Raw genomic sequence first — 10,801 nt, forward strand, 5'->3', positions numbered from 1 at the left:
TCAGGTACGTTGGGCGGCTGGTGTCAGCCAAAGGGGTACGGATAGATCCTAAGGACCTGGAGGCTGTCAGATCCTTAACAACCAGGACTCCTCAGACAGTGGGTGATGTAAGGAGGCTGCTCGGGTTCCTCAGCTATTACCGTGCCTTCGTTCAAGACTTCTCTAGGGTAGCAAAACCATTGTATGAGCTACTGCAGGCCAAGTCTGGGACAGCAAAGAACACTCACAGCAAGAAGAGAGCTAAAGGCCCACAAATTCCCTCCAGATCTCCAGTAGAATGGACCAGGGACCACCAACAGATCCTGGAAGAACTAATTGGAATGTTAGCAAGCCCACCTATACTGGCATATCCGGACTTCAACTTACCCTTCACGCTCCACACTGACGCATCTGAAAGGGGCCTAGGGGCCATCCTATATCAGCGACAAGATGGGAGGTTGAGAGTAATAGGATATGGGTCCAGAACATTGACAATGACAGAGAGGAATTATCGATTACACAGTGGCAAACTTGAATTCCTTGCTTTGAAGTGGGCGGTGTGTGAGAAGTTTCGGGACTACCTGTTCTACGCCCCACACTTCACAGTGTACACAGACAACAACCCCTTGACATACGTGATGAGCACAGAAAAGCTTAATGCAGTAGGCCATCGGTGGGTCGGAGAGCTGTCTGACTTCCGGTTCGACGTGAAGTACCGGCCAGGGAAAGTCAACATTGATGCAGATACCTTGTCTCGTCTTCCTCTGGACATCGAAGTATATGTGTCAGAGTGCACGGAAGAGCTACCTGCGGGGGCAATACATGCAGCATGGGAGGGCAGTAATGCATCAAAGATGAAGGACGTAGCCTGGGTCGCTGCCCTGTATATGTCTACTGGGGAGGATGAACCACGCCAACCTGCCACCTGGTTGCCGACAATAGGACCAGATGAACTGATTCGGGCCCAGAAAGAAGATTCCGTAATCTCTCAAGTGAGACAATGGAAGGAGGATGGTGTCACTCTCACAGATGAGATGAGGGGAGGTTTGACAGGAACCAGCAGAAAGTTGATGTATGAGTGGAACAAGCTACATCTTGAGGGAGGAATCTTATATCGAAGAACGAGAGAGAGAAAACAGCTTGTCTTACCGAGCAAGTACAAAAAGCTGGCACTCGAGCACCTCCATGACAAAATGGGACATGTGGGCACAGAACGAGTGCTGAGCCTGGCCAGAGAACGGTTTTACTGGCCATACATGAAAGTTGAAGTGGAAGAATATGTGACCAGAAAGTGCCCATGTATAAAACAAAAGAAACCAGCTGTACATGTTTGAGCACCCATGGGTAGTATTACAACACACTTACCAATGGAACTGGTCTGCATTGACTACCTGCACCTTGAGCCGAGCCGTGGAGGATATGAATATATCCTGGTCGCCATGGACCATTTCACAAGGTTCGTGCAAGCTTACCCAACCAAGAACAAGTCGGGGCGGACTGCAGCTGAACGCTTGTTCCAAGATTACATTCCGCGCTTTGGGTATCCGGCCAAATTACATCACGACCAGGGCCGTGAGTTTGAGAACGAACTGTTTCGCACTCTCCAACAGTTTGCTGGAATCGGCCACTCTCGAACGTCACCATACCACCCCAGAAAAAGAAAGGTGGAAAGAGCACTTACCTCAAATCGTGCATGCCTACAACTGCACGCGGCATGAGTCTACCGGGTATTCTCCCTTTTACCTGTTGTATGGGCGGCATCCTCACCTTCCTGTGGACCTGATCTTTGGCCTGGTGGAGCCAACGGATGGAGTGACACCAAAGGGGTATGCAAATCAGTGGGCGGCACAAATGGCAGAGGCATACAAGATTGCTGAAGGAAACAGTCGTCAGTCAAGTGCCAGAGGGAAGGCTCAATACGACAGAAAAGCCAGAGGAGTGGTACTGAAAGCGGGAGACCGAGTGCTGGTCAGAAACCTTGGAGAACGAGGGGGTCCAGGGAAGTTACGATCCTACTGGGAAAAAGTGGTCTATGTGGTGAAGGGTCAAGTCTCTGATAACCCAGTCTATGTAGTTTATCCGGAGAATGGAGACACGAATAAAACCAGAACGCTGCACCGGAACCTACTACTGCTGGTCAATGACTTACCTGTGGAAGCTCCCACGATGACAACTCCATCGCCGAAACCTGGAAAACAGAGAAAGACAAGAAGTCAGACACCCAACAAAGAAAGCATCAGGGACAGTGACATGACAGACTCAGATGAAGAAAATAGCGGAAGAGGATACTGGTTGAGAACCCCAGTCAGCTGGACAGAACCAGGGAATAGCCGTCTACCTGAGTGCGGACCTGTAAGGGAAGAATACGATCAAATACACAGAAGGGAGGAATCAAGGGTAATGGAAGATTTGTCAGAAAGAGAACCAAATACTTACCTGATACCACCTGTGGAAGACTGTGTGGATGAGGAGAGGGAAGCAGCTGCTTTTGTGGAGCCAATGAGAGTAGCAAGTCCAAGTGAAGGGAGTGAAGCTGCAGTAAGAAGATCTATGAGGGAGAAAAGGCCAAGACAGATTTACACTTATGACACCCCTGGTCAGCCTGTGCTACAGCCGTACCCTACACTTAATGCAGTGACAGCTTACCCTATCACACACATACCTGTTTGGGGCTTTAATAGTTGCTTACCACAAATTGGTTATACCAATTCACACACTCCTTACACATACTTACCTTACAATTTCACTTTACCTGTGTGTTGATTGCACAAATATCACAAATGTTGATCACTGGAGCTTTTCTTATTTTGTCAGGGAGAGTGTGGTACACACAAAGTATGTATACAATTGTGTTTTTTTATTGTTCACTGAAATCTGTATATTGTTATAAGTTCAACGATCACCTTATTTTTTTTATGCAGTGTGCAAATTAACGTATGTATATTGGTTTATATGGATAAAGAAAAAGGACTCTTATTTTGATATTCTGGCCCGGGAGTCGCGAACGGACTGGTGAACTGCGCAGGCTTCCTCATACCAACAGAGGAGCTGTGAAGGAGCAGACGTGACTCTCCTGGTCTTTTCATTTTATCCTGTTTTTACAGGTAAAAGCACGAAAAGTATAAGAAAAACTGTGAAATATAGAACAGCGGTTGCACTAGTGTAATGTATGATGAATGTGAAGTGTTGAATTTGATTCATCTTATGACGTTTTGTTTTTCATAAACTATGTTCTCTCTTTAATATGAGGAAAAGGATATAAATATGCTCCAGTGATCTTTTATATCGATCTATATACATTTATTAATTGTATTTTGGTTATAAAATGTTTATTTGTTCAAGTTAATGTGTAAAATAGAGAGGTGAATGTCTCTGAGAGGCTCATTCTGTTGCCGCGTTTGGCGCGCTTGGTGGTCACGTGACCGGGCACTGAGGAAAGATTAGAAAAGCACACTTTGTGTTCTTCCATTATATATACTCGCCTGTGAGGGGAAAAAATAGTGAATTGTGTTAATATTTACAACACACAATATACATTTACAATGTATAATATACATATATTGGGTAAATCTAATTCTAAGTCATATTGTCTTTATAAATATTAGTATTGATGTGTATAAAGTGTATACAGAGTATTCAGGTGTCAACAAAAGGGGCAAAAGGAAGATAAGAAAAATGATAATATGATTTTGTTGTGATGACAGTGACATTAAAGTGCTGTCTAAAAGAGACACAACAGAATGTAAAGCAAAGCTTTATAAAAACAGTTGTATGTATCTGAAATTGATTTTGCACTGAATAAACATACCAACAGAGGAGCTGTGAAGGAGCAGACGTGACTCTCCCGGTCTTTTCATTTTATCCTGTTTTTACAGTTTTTACAGTAATCTGTCTGACGGGCCTCCAGAGGCGGGCCTGCAACATATATATATATATATATATATATATATATATATATATATATATACTACACTGTAATAATATAAGATTTATAATTAAAAAGTTATATTGGTTGATCTCTAAATGTCATGTATCTTTTATTCTTAAAAACAAATGCGAACAATTCAAAGTGAATTTTAACCTGCACTAATGATAATTACTTTGATGAATGTTTTCTTTAATCAAAATAAATGTCTTCTAAGGATTCTTCTAAGTAGTATCTGCTGTACAACTTTGCAAATATATATATATATATATATATATATATCTGCATGTCATCTGCAGGGTTCGGTAATTTATTGTGTGCATTTGTTATATTGCTGCCATAGAACTGTCTTTTTTTTTTTTTTTTACAACATGCAAACTGAAAAATAAATAAATAAATAAATAATAATTTTTACTGCGTATAAAATGTGTTACAACTACTCAGTCTACTCTATTTTTTTGTACTATTTGCAGAATTAAACATCTGTAAAAAATAATAAAATAAATAAAAATAATAATAATAATTCTTCGGTTTGTTTGCAATACATTTGGATAAATTTAACATTACTTGAACTGTTATTATTAATTGTGTTTCTAAATATCAGGACAGGGCAAATTGCATGTTTTTTATTGTAATGTTATAGCCAACAAATCCCAGATTTTCCTGTAGTGTGTTTTGGGACAATTTCCATTAGGTTTAGTTGTTTTAACATGCCCGAAAGAAGACAACAAATTACCAGAGACCCCAGGGACCATTACAGTTTCCATTAAAAAAATACATTTCCCATGTTATAACCATTAAAACTCTTTTCTGCAGGGATATAGGCTTATAACAATTTCAGTAGGCTAAATCTGTTAAAAGGAATGATAACATTACTCAGTTGCAGAAACAGGCTTCCTATTGTGACACAACACCCAATAAAACTTAAAAACAAAAAGTTAATTATAGCCTACTCCCCCAATCTTTCTTTCTTTCTTTCTTTCTTTCTTTTCTGTGGCAACCCATAACAAGAGCGGTAATCAAAAGAGAGAATAATTTTTCTGATACAGTAGGCCTACCTTTCACACAAGACGGCCAAGATATTCAAGAATAAATAAACATTTGTTTTCATTGTTGTCTGTTGCCATGCAATGAGTAGTTGGTTAGACACATACTAAAGCTTTATTGATTAATCGATCTTTCGCCTAATGTCCCTCATACATTACTCTGTATGCTTATAAAAAAAGGCTTTGACTGACGAAATAGCAGCAGTTAGTTTATTCGTTGCGGTGCCACAAGAGGACAGCATCCACAAAACCGGATTGAATTCATCGAAGCCTACGTGGCCTAAGTGACGTCGGCAAAGTTGACGTTTCACAAACATGGCGTCGCAGCAGAATGAAGTGGACGAGCTGTTCGATGTGAAAAACGCGTTTTATATCGGCAGCTATCAACACTGCATCAACGAAGCCCAGAAAGTAAAGGTGAGTGTCCTGCAAACAAATACTGTTCATGAGACGAAAACATTTCCTCAAAGAGTTTTAGGTTCTAGAGTATGTCTGTTAGCAAGCGGCTAATAAATTATAGCTCCTATACATCACCTAAGTTACCTGTTTAAAGAATGTTATTAACAAATGACAAACAACCACATCTAATTGTTTTATATTTGTAATAGACATCAAGTCCAGAAAAGGATGTTGAGAAGAACATTTTTCTGTACAGAGCATATATTGCTCAGGTAAGTTCATCAGTCTGATGTGATGCTGCTTCTGTGTTGTTTTGATGTTGTTCGGAATAATCGCCTATAACGTTACAAATTTAGATTGAGCTGCATATTATTTCTATGTAGCTGTCAGGTACAATATATTCTCTCTCTCTCTCTCTCTCTCTCTCTCTTTCTCTCTCTCTCTGTCAATGAAGCTACACAACTGTTTCCTTTTAGAGCAACAAAGACAGTGAAGAATGCCATTTTTATATAAAACTGATTAGGGCTGGTAATTAAGTGATGGTTTCTGTCTTAGAGGAAGTATGGTGTGGTATTGGATGACATAAAGTCTAGCTCTTCTGAGGAGCTGCAGGCTGTCAGGATGTTTGCAGAGTACCTGTCCAATGAAGGCAAGAGGTTTGTGCAATCTTACTTAAAAAATAAATATAAAAAAAACGTATAGCCTATAATTAAAATTTTTTAAACGTAATTTAGCGATTTGTTCTGTATTTAAATGAATCCAGGGTTTCTGTGTGTCTTAGAAAGTCTTCATTCTCTAATCCACAAAAGGCCTTAACAAGGTCTTGCATAAAGTTATCGAATTAAATGTTGCATAGACTGCAAACAAATGAATCTTCCTTGGTTATGTTGTTTTGCTTTCCAATAAAAATATCTAAACTTCAAGATACTTTTTCTTGAGATACAAATTGAAGATATGAAGTCTTGTTGAACAAAATTAAGTGAACTTATGAGTAAAATAATAACAAAGTTGCCATCTCATCTCATTTTGATTCAGAAAACAAGACATCTAATTTTGCTTCTTAAATAAATGTATCTCTTTATAAAAAATGTTAGACGTTTTTACTGGAAAGCAAGACAAAATACTGAGAAAGAACATCACTTTTTTGCAGGTATAGTAAACTGTATTGTTATTTACACAGTATATTGTATGTAGTAATGGAAAACTATTGGAAGGTGTATGTATAGTGATGCTAATACAACTTGTTGTGGGATCCATAGGCATTTACCATTTGAGAACATATTGACATAAAATTATCCATTGATTCATAAATCTTGTGGCCCATTCCCTTTCTTAGGGATGCAATAGTGGCAGAACTGGACAAAAAGATGGCCAAGAGTGTTGATGTTTCCAACACAACCTTCCTGTTGATGGCAGCTTCCATCTATCTGCATGAGATGAACACAGATGCTGCATTACGGACCCTGCACCAGGGAGAAAGTCTGGAGTGGTCAGTTTCTGGAGACTTTCTGGTAGTTTAAAAAAATTGTTGATTTAATCTAACGCAAGTTGCTCATTGTCATTTCGTGTTTCTCGTATAGCATGTCTATGACTGTCCAGACACTTCTGAAGTTGGACAGAGTTGATATGGCAAGGTATTTGTTTTTATTTATTTATTCTTTTTTATGATTATTATTTTTTGTATGCGTGTACAAATGGCATATGTATATGTTTTATTTAAAGAAAGTATACATTTGACAAACTATGTAGCTTAACTTCAGATTTCTTGCTATAAATATAAGATTAAACCTGCTTTTAGTTAATGGCTTTAAATATATTATTGCATTGATCTGTGTTGCTCATTGTCTCAACAGAAAGGAATTAAAGAAGATGCATGACCAAGATGAAGATGCTACTCTGACCCAGCTTGCTACAGCCTGGGTCAACCTTGCAATTGTGAGTATTGAAGTAAACATGAAAAAATATTTTCTTGGACATTCCTTTTCTAATGGCTGTGAGTCGGCTGCCTGCCAGTTTCAGGCCATCAATTAGTGTCTTTCAGCCCAGTTTTTGCAGTTTGTTTTGGACCGTTTGCACTAGTTGGACCACCGTCAGTGGCTTTTTGGTCAATTGAGCATGTTGAAATGAAGTCGGAGCCTTTGGTTGTGAGAAATCATTCTCATGAGTCGTTTAGCTTAGCCAACCAGTGAATGAGAAGAAAAATAAAAATGTCAAAATTCAAGAGGGCACACAGAGAAGACTCTTCTCATTTTACCATTGGTGATGTAAGCAACCGAAGACCAACTTATCAATATGAATCCCATTTAAAATAGTATGCAAGATCTGCTCTGTTTATGGATTGTATATCTGCAAATCTATTTCTGGTTCCATTTTTTTTCTTTTTTTTTTTCTTGAAAATGAATATGGCTACTGTCAACTGCTGGTATGAAAAGTTATTTACTCTGATGCAGATGTAGAAAGTATGGGACTGTCCCAATACTTACACTTGCGGTCTTGGCACTTGAGCACTTGTCTACTTACAAGACCTATTTCCTGCATTTGGCACGAGTGTTCAAGTGGGCATGTAGAACTTTTACTTATCCAGTTGAACATACTAAGTATGGCTAAGCCATTAGCATTGTAAAAATGTAAGTATCGTCTTCACAATCTTATTTACACACTTTTTTCACATTTGATACATTGCACTTCAAAATAAACTTCTAAATGTCAGTTCTGAATGTCCCTCTAATAGACGGCAGTTTAATAATTGTGATGCTTGTAGTTAAGTGAGAAAATCGCTTGTAAATGATGTCCAAAATACACATACTCATTCTTTTACAACCAAATTATATTTAATATCTAAAAAATTTTACTTTGTGTAATGTTCAACATCTCACGATTTTGGGGCGTGTGCTTTTCAGAATTCGTTTTGAAATTTAAAAATGGGTCATTAGTGCTCTAGCGTATTCAGCTGTGAGTGAATTCTTACAGACTAAAATGCCTTTGATTGGCCATTGCGTTCGAGAAATCAACAGATATGTCTGTAATTGGCTACATTGCTCAACGCTGCAAAAACACGAAAATGGTAGATTTTGATCCTGTCCACAAATACACACTGGATAGGTTGCCAGGTCTTCAGTTGAGGTTGCTTTTACTTTTGTTTGATGGTATTTAGCACCCTCTAGCACCCCTACACCACTATAGACTACCCCTACTGTTGCCCCTGATGTTGAGATACACTTAGCCTTGAATACCGCTCCGAGTGTGGATTTAGTATATGTTAAGGGCACTAAGATTTGGAGTTTTTAAGACCTGGGGCAGTTTTGTACACATACTACCAATTGCATGCACACACTCTCAAGCGCCCAAGACTGCAAGTATGGGTATTTGGACAGGGCCTAAGTGCTAGCTGGCTGTTGTCTGTAGTCTTTGCAGCGTGTTCAATTGCAGTTTGTGTCACAGCCTTTATTCTGACTGATTCATTGTTGCATGTGTTTCAAAAGAAAATGTTTGTCTTAGACCAGGGGTGTCAAACTCAATTCCTGTAGTGCTGGAGCCATTCAGAGTTTTGATTTAATCCTAATTAAACACACCTTCAAAGTCCATCAGGCTTATCTGAAGACTACATGATATGTGTGTTGGAACATTGAGTTTGACACCACTGTCTTAAACTTTAAGCAAAATGTAAGAACTTATTTTTTTCTTAAAGCATCATTTAAAGACATTTACAGTTTTGTAGTGAGTTGAACAGTGTGAAATGATTTAGTTTTTCTTTTTAAATCGCTGGGTATGGCTGTTTGTTCCATTTTTGCTCATTTGTATTTTTTTTTTTGTTCTTTCTCATTGACTGGGAATGTGTTTTTTTTTTTCTTCTACCAACAGGGGGGAGAGAAATTGCAGGAAGCGTTCTATATCTTCCAGGAAATGTCAGACAAGTACTCGCCCACACTTCTGCTGCTGAACGGTCAGGCTGCAAGTCACATGGCTCAGAATAAGTGGGATGAGGCTGAGTCAGTACTCCAGGATGCTCTGGACAAAGTAAGAGCCTGGATTTCAGCACAGCAAACAGCAAAAAGTTTTGTTTTATTTGACAAGTATAGATTTACTCCTTGGTTGAATCCAAGACCTTCAAGCCTTTAATCAGTGTTCCTGTAGCTCAAGTGGTAGAGCATTGTGTTAGCAAGCGCAAAGTTGGGGGTTCGATTCCCCGGGAACACATGATAGTTAAAAATTGATAGCCTGAATGCACTGTAAGTTGCTTTGGATAAAAGCTTCTGCTAAATACATACATTTAAATTTAATTTAATAGAACTTAATTTTTCTGCTAGTCTCTATATGCGTTGACCTATACAAGGCGGCAAATTGATTGCCTGGTTGAATACTGGAATTACTATTGAAATTGAAAACCGAAGTCATGAAGATGTGCTGCATATTGATTATTCAATTAATTGGTTTTGGTCCAACTGTGGTGAAATGTCATGATTTGTCCTTTGTCTTCTATAGGACAGCAGCCACCCGGAGACGCTCATCAACCTCATTGTGTTGACACAGCATTTGGGGAAACCTCCTGAGGTGAACTTTTTCTTAACCTAAATGTTCTCAGAAGCAGTGTGGATGTTAAGATTAAAACTATCTGCATGCGGAGGAAGCATTAGTTGTGTAAAGGAGAGTAGAGATGTTCATAGTTTCTTTGTTTCTGCACAGGTGACAAATCGATATATGTCTCAACTGAAAGATGCACATAAGTCACATCCATTTATTAAGGAATATCTTACTAAGGTAAGGTTATTTAGTGACGGGACACCGTTTTCTGTTTTTCTTTTTTGAGAACATTGTGAAGGCATTATTTGAGTAACTGTGAAAAAAATTGGTCAATTTAATAAAGACTCTGTTATGTTCCCACAGGAGAATGAATTTGACAGGCTTGCCATGCAGTATGCCCCTAGCGCCTGAAAGAACTACAGTTTTAATTGATGTCTCCTAAATGCAACACAATATTATTTTTCCTCTTTACACTTTTTATTTTTATTTTTTATGCCTTTAAACAAAATAACATTCATCTGTTTGAAATTTGCTCTGTCTTTTTGGCATGCCCAAAAGCTATACAAACATTCCTGTATGATGGTTAAATAAACATTTATCAAACATAGTGTTGTGTTGATGAATATTCATATTGTAATTTAATTGTTTTCTTGCAAAAGCTGTGTGAATCAGTTTACCTACTGCTTGTCAGTTTATACGTAATGATAATATGGAGTAACATTAAACCATTACCAATACATGCTTCTTTATTGAATGGACTTATGATCAGCGTTATTCAATGTTACAATATTGTTTATATATATTTATTTTCTTTATTATAAGCAGGAGGTGATATATCATATTCCTGGCTGATCACAGGAAATGTTCTGTAAATAGATTAAGACAACGTTCTTTCATGATTAACGGTTTTGAAAAAATATATGCTGTGAAT

The 10,801-nt window shown here is 38.4% G+C and overlaps 1 protein-coding gene across 1 annotated transcript; it reads left to right on the forward strand.

The window, feature by feature from the left end:
- Nucleotides 1-5,208: 5,208 nt before the first annotated feature.
- Nucleotides 5,209-10,477, forward strand: LOC132154287 (coatomer subunit epsilon-like). The gene is made up of 10 exons (XM_059562843.1): nucleotides 5,209-5,367; nucleotides 5,559-5,621; nucleotides 5,905-6,005; nucleotides 6,686-6,838; nucleotides 6,930-6,983; nucleotides 7,203-7,284; nucleotides 9,211-9,366; nucleotides 9,832-9,900; nucleotides 10,033-10,107; nucleotides 10,234-10,477. The coding sequence occupies exons 1-10, from the start codon at nucleotides 5,266-5,268 to the stop codon at nucleotides 10,279-10,281; spliced, it is 903 nt and encodes a 300-aa protein (XP_059418826.1). The 5' UTR covers nucleotides 5,209-5,265; the 3' UTR covers nucleotides 10,282-10,477.
- The last annotated feature ends 324 nt before the right edge of the window (nucleotides 10,478-10,801 follow it).

This window comes from Carassius carassius, chromosome 12 (assembly GCF_963082965.1).
Source record: "Carassius carassius chromosome 12, fCarCar2.1, whole genome shotgun sequence".
NCBI classification, from domain to species: Eukaryota; Metazoa; Chordata; class Actinopteri; order Cypriniformes; family Cyprinidae; genus Carassius; species Carassius carassius.

What these genes read in the sequence shown, in the direction of transcription:
- LOC132154287 (XM_059562843.1), top strand. Translation starts at nt 5,266, where the DNA reads ATGGCGTCGCAGCAGAATGAAGTGGACGAGCTGTTCGATGTGAAAAAC. An exon ending in CTGTCCAATGAAGGCAAGAG is followed by an intron (nt 6,006 to 6,685) that starts GTTTGTGCAATC and finishes TCCCTTTCTTAG; the next exon opens with GGATGCAATAGTGGCAGAAC. An exon ending in TCCAGGATGCTCTGGACAAA is followed by an intron (nt 9,367 to 9,831) that starts GTAAGAGCCTGG and finishes TGTCTTCTATAG; the next exon opens with GACAGCAGCCACCCGGAGAC.